This window comes from Corella eumyota, chromosome 4 (genome assembly GCF_963082875.1).
Source record: "Corella eumyota chromosome 4, kaCorEumy4.1, whole genome shotgun sequence".
Taxonomy (NCBI): Eukaryota; Metazoa; Chordata; class Ascidiacea; order Phlebobranchia; family Corellidae; genus Corella; species Corella eumyota.
Window position 1 is genome coordinate 9,856,562 of NC_137493.1, and position 19,636 is coordinate 9,876,197.

Sequence of the window (19,636 nt, forward strand, 5' to 3'; positions counted from 1 at the left end):
TAGTTCAAGTAATATTTTTAATTAAGTAATGTCTATGCATCCCAATAAAGAATAATTTTAAAAATAATCAAATAATTTCGAACCATTTTTTATTTATCAAATAAATCTAGTTTACATTTTGAAATTGCGTAGACTAGATTTATAATTTTTATTCATTCCCTATTATTTGGTTTAGACGTATTGTGTTGGCAGGTAAGTAATACATTTTGTAGCTTTCCAAATTATTTAATATTTGCTAATGTAATAATCGGACTGATAATTTAAATAACGTTTTTGGTGACTTGGCCGTCTAGTGTTAATATAATTTTATCAAACAAAGCTGTTTTGAGATTAAAAATTACTTGTAGTTAATGGCAACATTAAACGCTAAACTAATATCAAATTTAAAAATTATTTATTTAAAAATTAAAAAATTCAGAACAGTTTGGTCATAAAGGTCGCACATTTAAATGCTTAAATATGGGTTAAGGTGCAGGATTAAATTTTACTTAGCATATAATAGTTTATATATTTATTAAAAATAAGAAGCAAAATGCAACTTGTTTCAGTGTTTATATAGAAAACATGCACATATTAAAATATATTTTCTTAGCCACTTAAAGTAGAAACAATTTAATTTTAAAAGCCACTATAGGTAAATGGGATTAAATTTTGTAATTCTTTGACAAATTAAAAAGTTATGAACATTTACAGTGTTAAAATTGGAGATTATTTGCCAATTGATTTTTTTAAATAACCTCAAAGAACTGCTCTTAACGTTGTTATTATATGTTCTTATCCCCTGTCTATCATAATTTATTATATTAGCCTAAAGAATATTTTTAAAAGTTTAATTTTGCGGAACATTAAAACACCAGCTACATCCTTTAACTCTATTATTTTTGTTTTTTTTAAGTCCAATAAAAAAAAATAATCTTAGTGTTTTGTTTTTTCATAAGAAATAGACCAACTTATCACATTAGCAATGTATTCACCTAAAATTCAGAAAGCTTCAAAACATAATGCCCATCACAGTAGTAATAGAATTCCAATGGAAGGACAAATTTATGGAAAAGGTCTATTGCAAAATCAACAAGATAAACCAGAATTACAGGGGTTGTTTTTGGAAGGAGATATTAAAATTCTTAAAATTGTGTAAGTGTATTAAAAAATGTGTGATAAATTTAAAAAATTTTTTCAACTTGTTATTTAGTCTCTATTTCTTATTAATGCAGTTGACAAATGTTATAATGTGAAATGTTTTTAAAAAAATTTAAAAAAAAGGTCTTTAAAACAGTAATCTAATTGTTTGATCTTTAAAAAAAAGTTTGTGAAAAAGTTCCAGTAACTTTAAGTGACTGTTTTTAACACAGAGAGCTATCTAGTGAAGGTATGTGCTGTAAGTTTTCCCAAAATGGGGAAAAGTTAGCAGTTGGTTTGGCTAATGGAAATATTAAGGTTAGTACATGTATTGCACCGTTATGTGGTTTTAAATGTATTTACTCATTTCGGGTTTCTTTTTAAATATTGTTTATTTACAAACATCTATATAATTCTTATCATTTTTATATTAAAGTTTCACATTTAGTAATATCCATTGAACTTTCTTTCAACAGTATGTTTTTCATTTACCCATAAAGATTTCCTCTATAAATAAAATATTTAATTTTAAAAATACCAAAACTATTTAGAGATTTTATTGTTCTATATTAACATCATGCAACAAACACAGTTTTGTAATATGATAATGTCTATTTTGTAATGAATAGTAAATCCTAATAAACCTAAAAAAAAACTTAAGATTAAAAGGTTATATTTTTCACATGTACTGCAGAAGATTAAAAAGTTAAATTTTTTAAATGTATATATACAATATTGTTTTTTTAAGGTTTAAAAAAAATGATTTTTTAAAGTTGACTATCTTAAAATCGTAACAATTTTAATTTTAAAAAATTGATTGATTTTGCATTTATTTAAAATTTGAATAAAACTTGGCAAGACTGAAACTTAGTAAAGATGTAAATTTGTCTTAAAATAAACTAAAGTGCCTTTTTGTAGTATATAGTATTTTTTTAATTGAAAAAAAACTTTCCTTAATAAATTTAACTTGCCCTTAAGATTTTGCCTGGAATAATAAACTACACCTAAAACAAACAAATATACAATCGATAGAAAATATGCTAAACAAGCAATATTATTTTGGAAATCCATGATTTATAAGTTAGTTTATTACATCATTAGTTAAATGTACCAAGGTCATCACAGATTAAAATTTGTTAAGTTGTTCAGTAATAACAAGCAACTGAAAAATCACCCTTTTTAATTTAAAATATGCATCTCTATTTTAAATGATTTTGTTGATTTTGGGTTTATAAATCAACATTTATTAGATGCCTGCAATAATTTTTACTGCACAAACTAAATTCTATCTTTGGGTACCATGCTAAACAATTTCATCTCTTTTGCTATTTAGATTTTTAATTCTGCAAAAGGTGTATTAATGTACCACTTATCAGATGAGGACACATGTTCAGATCGTCTTCCTGTAACATCGATTCATTTTTTACCAGCTGAATTGTCACCAAGTGGAGAACTTCTTATTGCAACATGTCATTAATTTTTAAAAATTAAAAATTTAAAAAAGTTAAAGTTTACAAAACAGTAGCTAAACAATTACTATACACAAAAGTGTCCACTTTATTTATCTACCAACTTTTAAACAGTACGACATTTTACAAACACAATTTTTAATTTTAGTGTTTAAATATGATCTAGCTTATTTTTATGAACTTCTTTTTTATATTAATTACAATAAATACTTTTGACACAAAAACTAGTTGAGTAGTTTTATAATCACTTACAGTTTTATAAAACAATATTTTAAAAACTTATATTGTCCTTAGATGCAAGCGGAATGATAAAATTTTGGCACATCTCAACATCTGCTGTGTTGAAAACTATTAATGAACCTCGACAGACTTTGTCTGCATCACTTTCCCCCAGTGGAAAACATTTTGTGACTGGGGGGAGTACCGAACAGATGAATATCTATGATATTGAAACCAGAGAAAAAGTACAGACCTGTGAAACAAGGTAAAAATAAATTAAATAGCTGATTAAAGTAAACATGCAAGGTGTAGTGGTAGCGTGGTGTAGTGGTAAGAACACTTGCTACACCACTAACGAGGTCGTGGGTTCAATCCCCACTGCTCTCATGCTGTAGCGCCCTTGAGTAAGGCGCTATAATTGGTGTGAACTCCTGCTGAGCCAGCACTTAATCAGCAGCATAATTACTGGACAATTATAAACTATAATATCCCAAATTGCCACAGGCAACTCGAGACTGGGTCGGAGTAACTGATGTTACTCTATGTTTTAGTCGCGCATTCGACTTTCCCACATCGAGGATAAATATATATACAAATAAGGATACCTATAACATGTTTACCAAAATTTTTTAAAATTTTGTATTAAAGGATTTTACAAGAAAAATGTATTATTGTATTTTTCCATTTAACAGCATTGATAGACTTGTAATGGATGGTCACAGATTTCGAGTTTTTGCATTAAAGCACCATCCTACTATGGAAAATATTTTTTTATCTGGAGGGTGGGACGATACTATTCAAATTTGGGATATGCGTGCAGATCATGCAACCAGGTAAAAATATTTTTAATTAAAATTTTATTTGGTGGAAAGCTATACAAAGTTGCTTATCATTATTACAGCATATCTAACAAGATTAACATTATACTCTTGACATTATTTTGGCTGTAAATTTAAAACTTTTATGAAATGTTTTTGTCTTTATAATCAAAAGTTTTATTTGTAGTTCATGAAAATCTAAAATAATTATAATCGTTTATGTTAAAGGCGAATTTATGGACCACACATTTGTGGTGAAGGAATTGACATAGATAAAAAATATAATCATATTTTAACATCTTCATGGAGAAAAAATAATGTATTACAGGTACAAGTAATAACGATTGATTTTTTTAAATAAAAAACTTTATAAAATAACCAAGGTAGTGTATTTCAGGTGTGGGACTTTGACTCTGGTAAATGCATGAAAACCATTCCTGCAGATTTTTCTGGGGACTCATCAGTAAATAGATTTTCTATAATTTTTTGGCAATTATAGATTCAAATATTTACAAAAATTTCTAGTTTAACAACTAAATATTTTTTTTTGTATGTTTAAAATCTAGCTGTATTGTGGGCAGTGGTTAGGAAAAGAGCATGTGGTTTGTGGAGGTTCTGGCTTAAATATGATTCGCATTGTTGACAAAACATCTTTAGTAGTAACTCATTAATATTTATTCATTGTTTAAAATATATAACTTATATTACTATCTAAAAAAAAATTTCTCATTAATTTTTTCTCATTAGCAAAATTTTCATTAATCAAAAATTAAAAGGAATTTATTTACGATATTATACAAGTTTAAAAGTATATAATTTTTAACAGACATCAGGAATAATAAGCAATCTGCCTTCTGGTGTTTATAGCATCGATCATGACAGGGAAAGACTTGGAAACAATGATGTTACATTGATAGCAGCAACTGCTGGAAACCAACTCTATTTTATTTTAAATTTTATCAAGAAGGAGTAAAAGAATACTAACTTCCACTATTGCATATCTGGTACATGATAATATCACCTGATGTAATATTGTGCAAGTTCAGGTGTTGACTGTGTGAATTAAAATAACATATGCTGTTAGTTAAAGAGTTTGTATACATTTATAATGTTGTTTTATTTTTTTTGCATAATAAATAAATATTTACAAAAAATGAAATGTTTAATATAACTAACACAAGGTAAAATTTTTGTTGAAGCATCGATAAAAAAATATTTTTAAACATAAGATACTTAAATATAAGATAAACAATACAAACAACGTTAAGTAAACACTAAGAATTCAGTAAAAAAGTAGCACAAAAACAACTAAAAAAAGATATACATACGTTTATTTAATTTTGTGTAATGTAATTTTCCCTGAGTGGCTTAATTTGTATTGAGGCTATAATGCATATTTTAACTATGTAATATTTGTTTGGTTAGTTTAGGTACTTAATTAATATCACACTTGCTTGTTGATAAAAAATGCAAATCGTTTTGCAAAAAAATGTAAGTTGTTTTTCATTTTTTAAAAGTGGAGAAAATAATTATTTAACTATTTTATTTAAAGACATAATAATGAAACATATAATTCACTTCCCTTTTTCTTTTCACAAATATAAAAACATTACAAAATAAAAACTAAATGAAGAAAAAAAAATTTTTTCAGTCATCAGGATGGAGGACTTAGCTGTTTACACCTTTAATAATTAAGAAGTATATATTTAAAATATTAAAAAAGATTAAACCAACATTTAAAAAAGGTAATAAATAAAAATGCGTTTTTATTTACTTACTTTAAATTAGATAAAACCTGACCTAGTACAACTAAAATTTGATCAAGAGATGAATATGACACATGTCGATGAACAGGAAGGTAAACCACATGATCCATTATAAACCTATACAAAAAAAACATTTAGTAATAAGTTCGTATTACAAATTTTATTTATTATTTATTTTTATTCACGTACTTGGCATGTGGAATATCAGTTTGCAATTTATCCAGTTCAGTGGTGGAACTAGATTTGTTGTAAGTATAATTAAAAACACACTGCAGCTGCGTTGTTCCCCTTGTTGAATCTACACCAAGGTCATTTAAACATCTGCTAACTTTTACAGGATTTTCCTGTTTAAATAAATCATCAAGCTTTTAATGAGACAGGGACACAAATTTAGTGCACAAAATAACCTGACAGGAAGTAAAATGGTAATTGATGTAAGAATATTTTAAACACATATTATTTAAGAAAATAAAAAAACCCAATAATAAAATTCTTCACAACACATTACTTTAAATTTTATTTATTATTTGCAACTGGCAGCGTGGTGTAGTGGTAAAAACACTTGCTACATCACCATGAGATCGTTGGTTTAATTACCACTTCTCTCATGCTGTTGCGCCCTTAAGAAAGACACGATAAACAGTATGAAGCACTTAATCAGTAGCATAATTAACGGGCAATTATAATCTATAGAATATCCCAGACTGCTAAAGGCAACTTGATACTGGGTCGGATTAACCAATGTTACACTATTATGTTTAGGTGACGCATTCGACCTTCCCACATCAAGAATAAAGATATATACAAAAAAAAGTTGCTAAACATGCGTATAAAGCATTAGGTTTAAAACACTTACTACTAAAATAGGATAAAGCCAATAATTTCTGTTCCATGATTTTTGACCAGCAGCTAATGCTTCACTAGGTAACCTTAGCGATACATAATCTCCCTTATTTTTGGAAGTAGTACAATTAATATCTTCGTACTGGCTTAAACTAGAAAGAAAATATTATAATTAAAAACTCAGTTTAGGACTTTATATTAATTTTATAAAGAATATTGCAGTAACATACATTAGTGAGAGATTAATCAACAACGGCAAAGAAGGTCTTTTTCGAATATTTAGAAAAAAATTATTTGGAAAGCCTCTTAACAAAGGAACAAAAATATCTTTATGATTCTGTCCTGATGCCCTTATTAAAGAAACACCATACCTAAAATAAAATATAATTAGATGTAACTACAACTATTTTTTAAATTAATAATTAACACTAATAAAAACAATTTTGTAATATGTAATTTTGACATGTTTTTGCTTTTCTCGTAAAATCTTACAAAATGTTTTTTAAGTTATTTATTAAAAATAAACAATAAAACAGTATTTAAACTTTAAACTGCAAAGGCGTTGACTAAATGTAATACAAATATATGTTTTGCGTTATTTTACTCCTTTTCAACCTTGTTTTTAATTCAATAAAACCCTAAAACCCTTGTATTTATTATAAAATCTTCAAATAGTCATTTCACTTACTGCTTGTACCATACCTAAAAAGAGTGGTCCAATTAAAAGCTATAGCAATAAAAGAACCTTTAATTAGTTTCTTTGCATATTCACCCCATGGCTGTATAGAATAAGTATCATGAAGTTTTTTCATTTTTTCATACAAACACCTGCAATAAAAATAATATGTTTAAATTGTGATATGCATAAGTTTATTGATAAATTATATGAATACTCAGACACTGTCTATAACATTTAACTAAACAAAATTGTCTTGCATCTGAATAAATTAAAAAGATAAAATACAGTATTCACCGGTCTTTAACTCTTACAACAGCTCCACCGAACACAGTAGAATATTTAATCGTTCCAAAACTAAAAAGAGTTAAATCACTTTCTGGGTGACCTACATTGACATTAAAATTTAAAATTTATATTTTAATTGTAGTTTTGTATCTAAGTTTAAATTATAACTTAATTTGCTAAAGTTTGTTAATCAAAAAGTAGGTCTTGTATTTAAATAAAAATAGAAATGTATAAATCTATTTACACTATTAGCATAATCGAAAATAAATTTAGCATTATAATGTAAATAGATATTTAACATTTTTCTAAATTTAGTGGTTGTTTGTCTAACAAAATTTAAATAATAATCATTATGTAACACAAAAAGATTAATTAAAATAAAACATATAATTATGTTAAACTTTTTCTTATAATAAATGCTTGTTTTTTCAAAAAGTGCGTTTGTAAAACGTTTAATTAATTTGACCGAATTGTTTTTTAATTATTAACTAGACTATATCAAAAAGTAAACTTTACAACATGGGTGTGAAAATCATGCTTTAAAAAGTTCAGTCATATTTTACCTTTATATGTTAATCCTGAAAATGCCTCTGCACAATCTTCTAGAACAAGAATGTTGTGTTTTTTGCAAACATTTATAATCTTATCCATATTAAACCTTTTTCCATATATGTGGGCAACTAGAACTACAACTGTTCTACGTTAAAAAAAATTGAAATTTTGTTTTTAGTTCACTAGAAACAAAGTTTGTTTTATATATATTTGATAAACTAACATTAAACAATAAAATAAAATATATTTACTTAAACAAAATTTTTACTTTTCAGTAATAAGAGATTCTAAATGTGTATGTGAAGGTTGCAAAGTATCAACATTTAAGTCACAAGAAACAATTGACAACTTGTGCTCCTTAACAATTCGAACCATAGATGGGATATTAATGGCAGACATAATAAGTTCTGAACCAGGTGGAAACTCTTGTACCTATGCACAATTTTTTCCATTATTTAGAGATAAAAAGGGGTACTTAAAAAATATACAGGATCGATGGACCGAATGGGCCGCATGAATCGAATGGATCAAATGGTAATCAAATGAATCGAAAGAATAGATCTAATGGTTATCGAATAGATTAATTGTATATCAAATTGATCGAATGAACCGAATGGATCAAATAGTTATCGGATGGAACGCTTGGATCCAATGTATATCAAATCATTATTGACTAAAACATCAGGATTACATAAAGTAAACTTTAACCCGAATTGACACTTATTCAGAATAAACTTAAAACATGAGACCCATTAAATCCGTTCAATCCATTTGATATACATTCAGCCCATTTAATTCCTTCAATTCATTTGGTCCATTGGATAAATATATAATATACATTCAATCTATTGGCCCATTCAATCCTGTTTATTTTATAAGTACCTGATGTAAAGTTATCTTGTTAAATAAATACTTTTCCATAAAAACATTAATGAGCTTTAATTTAAATTTTTTTCAAATCAACCGTTAACCTACCCTCAAAAACAAATCTAATGCAGAACGAACAGACAAACATGGAATGACTTTAGTTTCTTTGTTTTCATCTTTCCAAATTCTTGTCAAATCTTCTGTAGCTAGTTTTCTTTTTTTTGCATTCTCGAAACTGTAGGCAAGTGTCTCAAAACTTTGTAACATAGATTTAAAACCTGTGTCTAAACAAAAAAAATTAACCAAGAAGTAAGTTTTTTATTTTTCATGTTGACTTTTTACATTTATATTTTTTCATTGAAAAAATGTTAATATATAATAAGTTTTGTGCATCACTTTCTTTAAAAAGACAGATGTAAATGTTTTTAATATTTATGGCTATTTAAAAAAAAAATTAGGCACAATCATAAACTTTTTAACCAAATGCCAGGATCAGCCATTTTTTTTGGTATTAATTTTTAAAATTTATATTCCTAATTTACGACTATGCTTAGCGACATAAACTAAAAACTTACCTATAAAAAAACAGGCATGAGGAACAAGAATTTTTGCATAATCCATAGCAAACAAAACTTTTTTTAAAATTTAATCCCAAACGTCGAACAGAATCAGTTTGCCCAAACTAACATGCTATTAACGTCTCCCGCTGTTTAACAGACGTCCTGCTAAAATACGCCCGGAAGGCCCGAGGTGGGCCCGGATTAGACCCGGGGAAGCCGTGAGGTTCGGGGTTAGTTTGGAGCCCTGTGGGCATACTTGAAAGACCAAATAAAATTTTTTACCGCCTCGGTGCCTGGGGATATTTTATGAGATACGGAGTGTGTTATATTAGGTAAGGATTGTTTAAATAAGGCACGGGTTGTTTATGCGAGATCCAGGGTGTTTATTAGAGGCCCAGGATGTTTATACGAAGCCCGGGGTGTTCATATGGGGGCCTGGGGTGTTTATACGAGGCCCTGAGTGTTTAAATATGGTTCCGGGTGTTTATATCAGGCCGGGGTATTTATAAGAAGTCCAGGGTGTTTATAGGAGGTCCGGGATGTTTAAATAAGTCTCGGGGTGTTTATATAAGGTTTGGGGTGTTATAAAAGGTCTGGAGTATTTATATGAGGCCCAGGGTGTTTAAATTAGTTTCCGGGTGTTTATACGAGGCCCAGGGTGTTTATAGGAGGCCCAGGTTATTTGTATGAGAGTCGTGAATTATAAATGAATCCCGGGGTGTTAATACGAGGCCTGGGGTGTTTAGATTAAGCCCGGGGTGTTTATAAAAAACCCGGGGTATTTATACAAGGACTCGAGATATGGGGCCTGGGGTGTTTAAATGAGGCTCGGGGTGTTAAACAAAGCCCTTAGTTTTTATACAAGGCTAGATTGTTTAAATGAGACCCGGAGTGTGTTATACAAAGCTCGGTTGTCTACGACGTACGACGTTAAAAAGTCATGATAAATCCCTTAATAGTACTACTGGCCCTTAAAATTTTGACAATGACATTTTGTTATCAAATAATATCTCACCAGTCTCAAGTACTTAATATTATAATTGTTTAAATTTTTCAAAATGTGAAGACAAAAAATCGTCGGTTTTTGACACCGACAACTTACCAAATAAAAAAATACATGTTTTCTTAAGTTGCATTGATCAAGATCTCAAGTAGATAATCCAAAGAAAATATGCTAGTTTATATTCACTTAAATTTAGAGGTGGGGACCATAGACTGTTAACCCGCTAACCGTTGGTTAACGAAGTTAACTTTTGCGCAAAGATTTAACTTTTCAGTTAACTTTAAAAATTATTATCGGACCTGTTAACTTTTGTTAAATTATGCTTCCGTTAATATAAGTTCGTTATCTCTTTTTTTTTTTAAGTTTATAAATGTTAGGAATTATCACCTTTTTACCGTATCACATTATCGAATGTAATATGACACGTCCCCTTCAAGCTAAAATCATAAGACTTTGGGTAGACAGGTGGGTTTTAGCCAGGAAGGGGAAGAGGAGTTATGTGCAGCATTCTTATTGCCAGTTTTGATAACTGCAAGCTGGCGCTAGAAAGCTTATTTTGTAAAGTATTTTTCTTTAATTCAAAAGTTTAAATAAATTTCGAATTGATGCAAAAGGATGGTTTAATTTAAATGTTAACGTTAACGGTTATCGATAATTTTAGTTACATTTCATTTAATTTCACAAATTATAGTTAACGAAGTTAATGTATTATGTAACGAATCACTATTTAACGAAGTTTCTTTTTAGATTAATTGTGCCCACCTGTGTTTAAATTGGACGAGCTAAGCAGTAGGGCAAAACAGCAACGAAGAAAAACCAACATGCATTTAAAATAAGAGCACAACTTGCAAACATATAGAAATGCCCGGAGAAGATGTGCGCACTTTTGTTTTTGCCATAAGAAATTCGAGGAAAAGGGCTTAGCCTATCCTAAGGCGGCCAAAGGCAACCTAAAAAACGAAATTATGTACATTGCTCTTCTACGCGGTCTTAGGAATCAAAATCCTTAAGAAAATAAACGAGATTTTTTATTAACCACAAACCAAGCCCTGGAAGTCAATAACTGTACTCGTCACATTCATTGGTTTTGCAAACTTTAAGAAAAAATCTTCCAAAAATGACTTGGCATTAATTATCGAAAAAATCGGAGAACTGCAAACTGCTACACAAAAGAAAACTAACGAGATAACCACTACAATATCATTAATGCCGACAGAAATGAATTTGACAAAATAACAAATGATTGAGCCACTAAGTGAGCACCTCTACTAGGGACCCGACTCCTGGGTGCCCTATAAAAACAGTAAGTGTTTTTATTATTTAGACTATGGTCACATCAGACAAAGTTATCCAAGATATATAAGCAAACCTATACCTTGTGTCGTGCGTAACAATTACAGAGAACAACAGTAAACTTATTACTCTTTTTATTTATTATGCAAACTCATTACTCTTTTTAAATATTTAATTTAAGTTCTACTAAACGTAATTTTATTAGGTAAAAAGTTTATTTATAGTAGAAAATGGTAGCTAGACATTTTCACCCCTTTTACTTAAACCCCTTTTATTTGAATCTTTTTTATTTAAACCCCTTACAACTGAACCCCTAACATCTGAAACATTTTAGCTAAACCCCCAACATTTTACCCTCTTAAATCTGTACACCTTACATTTGGTACATATGTTAGGAATTTAGATGGAAGGGTTTAAATGTAAGGGTTTTAGGTGTAAGGAGTTATATGAAGAAGTTAAAATGTAAGGGGTTCAGATGTAAGGGGTTCAGATAGTAGGGGTTCAGATAGTAGGGGTTAAGATGTTAGAAAATTTAGTTGTAAGGGGTTCAATTAAGAGGGGTTCATGTGAAAGGGTTCAGTTATATGGTGTTTAAATGTAAGGGGTTAAAATGTCATTGAACCGTAGATGATTTTTACTTATTAATTCTTGTCTTAATCCACGAAAGCCTGATAACTTATACAATTGTGTTCAAATGAAGTTTGCTTTAATAAATAAAAAAACTCATTCTTGTTGTTTTTGTTTAATCTTTATGCTATAAAAAATACATATCGTTGGGTAGCTCTTTTTTCCATTTTAATGCGATTAAAATTTGCTTTTACCGTTTGATTATATCTAAAAATAATTGTTCATATTATAGCAAATTATAAAGATCATCTGTACATAGTTGATTTATTTTATTTATTATATTTAATCAAGTTTTATTAAATATTTAAACTATATTTAAACTTTAGATGTTTATACTTAACTTTCAATATTTTAATTAAGCGAAATAAAAAACATATAATGTAAATTTTTGTGTTAAACGACAACTTGCAACATAAATAAAGACATAAATTAATGTTACCAAATTAAGGCATTACTTTTTTTAAATTTCACATTTTTTTACAAACTCTAAATTTTGCTGATTGGCGAAATCCACTTGGTTGCCTTTTTTTTATTTAATTCTGGAGTTAACGATCTTTTAAAAGGAGAATTTAATGCGACTGTTTATAGAGTCAGCAGTTGTTATTAGAATCTGTTTTTAGAGTCTTGTCATATAAAAAGGGTTTGTTAAACTAGTTTAGATGATTGTCAAAGTAATAATGTCACTAAGATATTAAAAAAATTAAATTATCTTTATTTATTCTTTAAACACAAAAATAAGAAGTAGGACTGTAGTAATACTAACAAGTGATTAACTAGAGGCGACAGGGCATGGAAGAAAAAACATCGGGACCTTTGAAAATAAAACAAGAAATACGCTTGGCCAGTCACGCATGCTAGTTCTGAATTGGTGCTCAATAATTTTGAAAAACAGGAAGCAAAATGTAGTTAAAAAACAAATTTATTGCAATACCGGTAATCTAAAGAAATGGTGATAAAATCTTAATAAATTGATTTTAGGTCACTTTTACTGAAAAAATGAGTAATAGAAATGACTCATATTTATTAGTTTATTTATTTATTGCAAGTAAGCTTTTTTGCTGCCGCTTTTTATTTGTCGTCAGTCACCATTTGAACCCTAATGCGAAATGCAAACTTGCGTTCTTTAGATTTAAGCTCCAGACATTTGATTAATTCCAGAAATATTTTGGTATAATATTTACCTAAACAACTTGGCAATAAACTGGCGTGAGTTTGTCCCGTGTGTTTTTATGGTCAAGCATCAATACCGCAGCTGCATTATACTTTGTAGGGTTTCCGGTGTCTAGACATTCGCATGGAGAAGAATTAAGTGTGTAATCAAATTCTGTTTTTTTTTATCCTTGGTAAAAAAAGTTATTTTATTTGCGGTTGGCTTACAGAAATTAAATATCCATAATGGTACAGTTATGCAAACTTTAGTTTTCTTTAAATAATTTTAGCATAAATTTATTTTTTAAAGGTAATAATAATAGGGATAGATATGACTTTTATACTGTGAATATCATATTGACATAAAAATGTTGCCTGAAAAAGTTCGAACGTACTTTATAGTTTTGCTAAGCATAAGCATGTTGACCATTTGCAATGCACAACGCAGAAGAAAAAAGAAACCGAAAAATGTGGATATAAGAGGACAAGTCAGAGGAAATATAACTGCTAATACCTACAATCCAAACTTATTTGATGTAACACCTGGTGCCTCATCTCTAGCTTTTGTTTTTGATGTCACAGGATCGATGTGGGATGATTTGGAACAGGTTATTGCAGGAGCCAAGCAAATTTTAAACACGACGCTAAGTCGCCAAGACAAACCATTGCACAATTACGTTCTTGTTCCATTTCACGATCCAGGTATATGCGATTTATTTATATGGTATTTTTTGGCACGTTATGATTTAAATTTAATAAACTGTTTAGTTATGTTATTTATATATCAAAATTGGTTTGTAGTTTATAACTTGTCGATTATACTTTTACAACACACGGCATTGATTAACTTGTTAATATACAGTTGTTGGGCCTATTACTGTAACCACTGAACCGGCTAAATTCACACGAAACTTAAAAGATCTGTACGTGCAGGGTGGAGGTGATTGTCCGGAAATGAGCGTAACTGCAATTAGGTGACACTTTTAATTTAGCATTTTTGCTTTTTCCAACATTTTAACTTTAATTAGCTATTTAAGTTTTTATATTATGTTATTTTATATCCTAATTTTGCAAGCGAATATGCAAGCTATTGCATGCAAAATGCAAAAAAAAAACTTATGTTAAAGTTCTGTTCTATTGTGAATAAAATCACACACAATTTTATTAATTGTAATAATTTTAAGTATGTTTAAGGAAATTATTATGTACAAAACGCATAAATAAATTTTGTGCTAACAATTTTATTATTTGTGCTTTAATAATCGTTAAAGTTCAAATTTATTTTGTTTTAGACAAGCACTTTTGATATCTTTGCCAGGTTCGTTTATTTATGTTTTTACTGACGCCCGATCGAAAGATTATTACCAACTACCAGAAGTTCTTCAAATTATTCAACGAAAACAAAGTCAAGTGAGCATTAAATTTATATGTTGCGCCTTCGAATAAAGCGCTATAAGCAATACCAAATGCTAAGTCTAAAATCAATCGGCAGAAAAATAGTTGGGTAATAGCTATTATAAATTATCTTGATCTTCCAAAGGCAACTTGGCACTGAACCGGGGTTACACATTTTTCTTATTAGTTAGGCCGTAAAGTTATTCTTACTCCATCAAGTATAAATTTACCAAAAAATTTACATATACATATTATTATGTATATTCTGGAGTTACGTTTATTATTTTTTAAGGTGGTTTTTGTACTGACCGGTGATTGTGAAGATCAAAGTCATAAGGGTTATCAGGCGTACGACAAAATAGCGCACACTAGTTCTGGCCAAGTGTTTCTAATCACAAAAGAAGATGTTTCAGAGGTAACTCTTTTGTTGAGAGAATCATTGTGTACATAAAAAAAATATTTCGATATTTTAAAGTAGATTGCTTTAAATAAATTTATAATTTACAAATTAAACAAAAATATATTTAGAAAAAAGATTGTTAATACATAATAATAATTTGTTTTTTAGGTTGTAAAGTTTATCGAAGTATCAGTGCAGGCACATAAAGTTTTACTGTTTGCTGCTGATCATAGTAAAGCAGGTGTGCATGATTGGGAGATTCCACTTGATTCAGAACTACAAGAAATTACTATTTCTCTCAGTGGTCCAGGCACGTTTAATCGTTAAAAAAATATTAAATAATTTTATGTATTTGATATATTTGAATGTAATATTTTACTATTGGTTTTTGGATTTGTAGGTCGTTCTTTGGCACTTTTAAATCCTGATGGTTATGACGTTATGGATAATGCTAATACGGAAGTGTTATTGGATCTCGAAAATGTTTTAATTATTAATATTAAAGAACCACAACCTGGTAAAAGTTAGCTTTTAATAAAATATTTTTTGAATTTGTTTATTATAATGTAAAATACAAAGTCCAGTTATTTGGATCGATATTATAATACTTTAAATGTGCATTTATAGCTGTCTTAGATTTAATTATACAGTAGATAAAAGTTGTCAATCCCACTTGGTAAAGCATTTGTTATATCTTAAATGTCTTTTAATACATTTGACATGTTGTTGCTAATGAATTTTTTTTTAGGTAATTGGACAATTCTGGCACAAAGTTCAGGGGAACATTCTCTTCGAGTTACAGGTCTTAGTACTTTGGATTTTCATGCTCGATTTTCAAGAAAGCCAACTTTTAATTTAGCTGATACCGAGTTTCAGCCAGTGTTAGGTAATCTAAAAATATGTTTGTTATTTGTTTTATTTTGTTCAAACACTGTTTATAACATGAATGATGGTTTGTGCAAGTTGGTAATTACCTTAAAAAAAGTTGCTATTACAAAACAAATGTCTTTTATTTAATTAATTTAAACTTTAACGAACTGATTTTTTTTGTGTCCAGGTATTAATACTTACGTTTTGGTAAACGCAAGTGGTCTAGAGCCACCTGGTGTATTTAAGGAAATGAAGCTTTTGGATATATCCGGAAAACCCTTAAAAGTTAGTTGTTTTTAAATTAATGTTGACATTGTTATGTAAGCAGTTATTAAACATATATTTTTTAAATAAATATCTTATAGTTTAATGTTATTTTTAATTAGTAAATCTAAAATAATGTGTTTATTTAATTTAACATAACATTTTCTATTTGATGTAGAAATTTACATTATCTTTACCACGAGATGAAAATCAGCCCTATTTGTACACAGTCAAGCCGTTTAAACCACCCAAAATTCCGTTTTACATAGTAATACAAGGAATTACTTCCGAAGGTGAACGTTTTCAACGAGCCAGCAAGAACGCTATAATCAATATAAAACCAAGTAAGACTTACTTACAAATATTTTGCTTTTGGAATATAAAAAAATATATATATTTTAATATTAATTGTAATTTATTATGTCATATCAAGGTAATTGCAGTTATTTTTAAGGTGATATTTTAAAATTTTTTTACTTTGTTAGTTCGCCCTGTGGTTAAAGTTCCCAAAACATTTCCGGGTTATTTCGATTATCCAGCTGAAATTCCTTGTGAGATTACAAGTCTTCTTCCCTTTACTGTTATGTGGAGCAGAGAAAGAAATGGACGTTGGATACAACTTGGTGAATCAAGACAATACAGGTTGTTAAATTTGTTTTGTTATATTTAAATTTACTTTTTATTATTCAGAAGTATATTCGCATAAAAAATGGTCAATGGTTTTTGTATTTGTAATGTCCAGTAATATATTTAAATGTGTAGGGACGAGCCTAGGTATTTTTGTAGGCTCGGTTTTTGCCGAGATTTCACGTTAAATTATCCGAGCATTATCAACTTAATTAATTTTTTTTTTCGGTAAATCATAATGCAAATCAAACGCCATGCAGTGTTTTCCGTTTTTAAATGCAATAGTCTTATAATGCACACTGCGAAAATATGTCGTTTCACCGATAAATATACTAATATATACATATTAGTATCTCCGTGGTTTTATTATATCACGCGAGATATGACGTTGCTATTCAATTGTTGTCACGCCGCCAACAAGTGATTTTATTGAAAGACTTTTTAATACAGCAGAAGCTATTGCTAGCCTGCTTCGTAACCGGTTAACTCCTGAACATGTCGAAATACCTCCATTTTTTCATGTGAATTTACGTAATCTTAAGTAAATCTTCGAATTTTATACAAAGTGCGCTACTAACCCAAGTTCAGCCTATTTCAATTTTCTTAAAACCAGGAAACTTTGTTCGACGTTTCACTGCACGTTTTAACGATTTTAAATCGCTTCTTTAAATAAAGCAATATAATCTTAAATTATCCACCTATAGCAAGCTTGCAGCGGTATAACATTTAGTTCAAATAATTAAAAAAAAAATTGTAAAAAATCGTGTCCACTACAAAAATTTATGCATTTTTTCCGGGCATACGTTTTGCGTTACTTACCGAAAGTTCACTTAGGTATTTATTTTCGATATTCAAAAGCACGTATTGCTCGGCCTAGCTTTTTTTTTCTTTAAATTGAGATGCTCGTACAAGCCTGAGCTTTTTACGATTCAGCACACCCCTATAAATGGGCAGGTATTTATTTATTTTCTTTAATATTTGTAAACTTAATGCGTTTTATTGAAAATCGGTAGCAGTTACCGTAATGTTCTGTTTAAAGTTTATTTAAACAGAGTTTCTGTGTTCTTTCGCCCTTCAACAACATAGCATTCACGTTAGAGCACATTATTTTGAGGCGGTATGTTTTAATTTCACTTAATCTTTGGTTTATTTTGGCGATTTTCTGTTTATTTTTTTAAATTTCATATGCTTTTTTATTTAAGTTTAATTGAAAGAAAGGTTAAAAAGACTGATTACGACTAAAAATCATTATTGCAACTCATTTCTCGAAAGAAGTGAGACAAAAAGTCAAATCCTATTAATTTACCCAATTACAAATAACCACACCAATCGCAAAAAAAGCAGAAATAAGCGCAATAATCTGTTAATGTAATCTACGAATATCCGTGATACAGTTTCAGTGTTAAAAAATTCGTTTTATTGTGACATAATAAAAACAAAAAATATGTATGACGTTTATATTTTAATACCAGAATGTAGGTTATAAGCAAGTTTAATATATTAAATAGGATCAAAAATATCAATTATGGGGATTTTTTTTTTAAATGCAGCTTAAAAAAGTTGGGGCATTAAATTTTTAGCATAATTGGCAATAAAAAAATATCCGCAAATAGCCATATATATTCGCGTTTAGAAACTTCCTAAAATTTATTTTGTAAACGTACAGTGATTCAGTTATTGATTATTATCACATTGCGGAAGTAACTGAAGATGCAGAAGGCACTTACAAATGCTCAGCGAGTAACAGCAAGGGAAGACACCATGGAAATGTGTTTTTAGACGTGGAAGGTAAATTTAAAATCTGTTTGGTATATATTATGTATTACGATTTTTTTTGGTTTAATTGAAACTTTACATTTTCGAGTTTAATTTTAAATAATATCTAATAGTCTATTTGTTGTTTGTTTAAAAATATTTAAATAGCTAAACCTATTGTATTTTAGAGCGTCCTCCCCAAATAACTGTAAATGGCAATGTGACAGTTGTACCTGGCAATAACATTGCTCTTTCTTGTCACATATCAAGCAATGTTCCTTACACAATATCGTGGTCAAGACCAGATGGAAAGTCGTTAAATCGCGATAGGTAAGGTTTTGTACAAAAAAAAGATATATAATATATAAAAACTATAGCATTGTGATAAAAATGGTTAGAACATTTAGATTTACTACCTAAAGGTTAAATCCCTACTATTGTCCCGTGGACACTATAGTTTAGACACCTTGGCCCCGTTATTAAGCACTTATTTTTACAAGTTAGTAACTATTTAATTGGCCTTATTGGACATTTGAGCGACATCAAAGCCTCATTGACAAAACATGGCAATGTGCAGGTGTTATAACAAGCAACTTTTTGAATTAAGTTTAAGAAATGTCATTCAGTACACTCTGACTTAGTCTTACTGAAAAAAAAGATGCACCTTATTTTTTTTACAAGTTGTAAAGGATCTATTAAAAACGTAGACACGGAAAATAAATATTAATCTATATTAACAAATTATTTAGTGAAAAAATATTTATATTGGCCTATATAATATAATGAATATTTTTCTTTAAATATTGTTTTAAATAACACATTTTTTTTGCGAAAAATACAACTAACCAAAAAGTTTTTGCTTTCATCACCTTGAAGTGCTATCCTAAATAATTTTTTACCAGTTTTATAGCGTTAATTTATTTGACATGGAAAATGTCTAATAACAATTAAAAATTTAGGGTAAATTTTTTTTAATTATTGTTAAAAATAATGACATGTTTTGGCAAATACATTATATCATAAGACCATTACTTCTGTTTCCCATAACGGATCCCTTTCAAACAACATTTTTATAA

At 28.8% G+C, this 19,636-nt stretch overlaps 3 protein-coding genes across 6 annotated transcripts in view; 2 read left to right on the forward strand and 1 right to left on the reverse strand.

The window, feature by feature from the left end:
* Positions 1–414: 414 nt before the first annotated feature.
* On the forward strand, positions 415–4,773 carry LOC145751221 (uncharacterized). 2 transcript variants are annotated; one of them, XM_082567326.1, is made up of 9 exons: positions 416–1,134; positions 1,353–1,437; positions 2,453–2,588; positions 2,883–3,072; positions 3,500–3,640; positions 3,854–3,953; positions 4,023–4,088; positions 4,192–4,284; positions 4,452–4,773. In XM_082567326.1, exons 1-9 carry the CDS (start codon positions 965–967, stop codon positions 4,596–4,598), a joined length of 1,128 nt encoding a protein of 375 aa, XP_082423452.1. In that variant the 5' UTR covers positions 416–964; the 3' UTR covers positions 4,599–4,773. The 2 variants fall into 2 exon arrangements, with proteins under 2 accessions (XP_082423453.1, XP_082423452.1); XM_082567327.1 differs by lacking the exon at positions 4,023–4,088 and having other exon boundaries at positions 415–1,134.
* Positions 4,734–9,321, reverse strand: LOC145751220 (8-amino-3,8-dideoxy-alpha-D-manno-octulosonate transaminase-like). Of its 2 annotated transcripts, XM_082567324.1 has the most exons (11): positions 9,193–9,321; positions 8,726–8,901; positions 8,019–8,182; positions 7,762–7,895; positions 7,208–7,298; positions 6,937–7,062; positions 6,465–6,605; positions 6,248–6,386; positions 5,581–5,735; positions 5,404–5,508; positions 4,734–5,307 (listed from the first exon to the last, which is right to left on the reverse strand). In XM_082567324.1, the coding sequence occupies exons 1-11, from the start codon at positions 9,236–9,238 to the stop codon at positions 5,280–5,282; spliced, it is 1,305 nt and encodes a 434-aa protein (XP_082423450.1). In that variant the 5' UTR covers positions 9,239–9,321; the 3' UTR covers positions 4,734–5,279. The 2 variants fall into 2 exon arrangements, with proteins under 2 accessions (XP_082423450.1, XP_082423451.1); XM_082567325.1 differs by lacking the exons at positions 4,734–5,307; positions 5,404–5,508 and having other exon boundaries at positions 5,663–5,798.
* Positions 9,322–13,571: 4,250 nt separating this feature from the next.
* Positions 13,572–19,636, forward strand: part of LOC145751323 (hemicentin-1-like) — a 41,854-nt gene continuing 35,789 nt past the window's right edge. For both annotated transcript variants that reach the window (XM_082567437.1, XM_082567438.1), the window contains exons 1-12: positions 13,572–13,951; positions 14,112–14,223; positions 14,542–14,659; positions 14,937–15,059; positions 15,213–15,354; positions 15,445–15,561; positions 15,793–15,930; positions 16,102–16,199; positions 16,357–16,522; positions 16,664–16,820; positions 18,472–18,593; positions 18,749–18,890. In XM_082567437.1, coding sequence (XP_082423563.1) covers positions 13,618–13,951; positions 14,112–14,223; positions 14,542–14,659; positions 14,937–15,059; positions 15,213–15,354; positions 15,445–15,561; positions 15,793–15,930; positions 16,102–16,199; positions 16,357–16,522; positions 16,664–16,820; positions 18,472–18,593; positions 18,749–18,890 — 1,769 coding nt within the window. In that variant the 5' untranslated portion in view covers positions 13,572–13,617. The remainder of the gene's footprint in view (positions 13,952–14,111; positions 14,224–14,541; positions 14,660–14,936; positions 15,060–15,212; positions 15,355–15,444; positions 15,562–15,792; positions 15,931–16,101; positions 16,200–16,356; positions 16,523–16,663; positions 16,821–18,471; positions 18,594–18,748; positions 18,891–19,636) is intronic.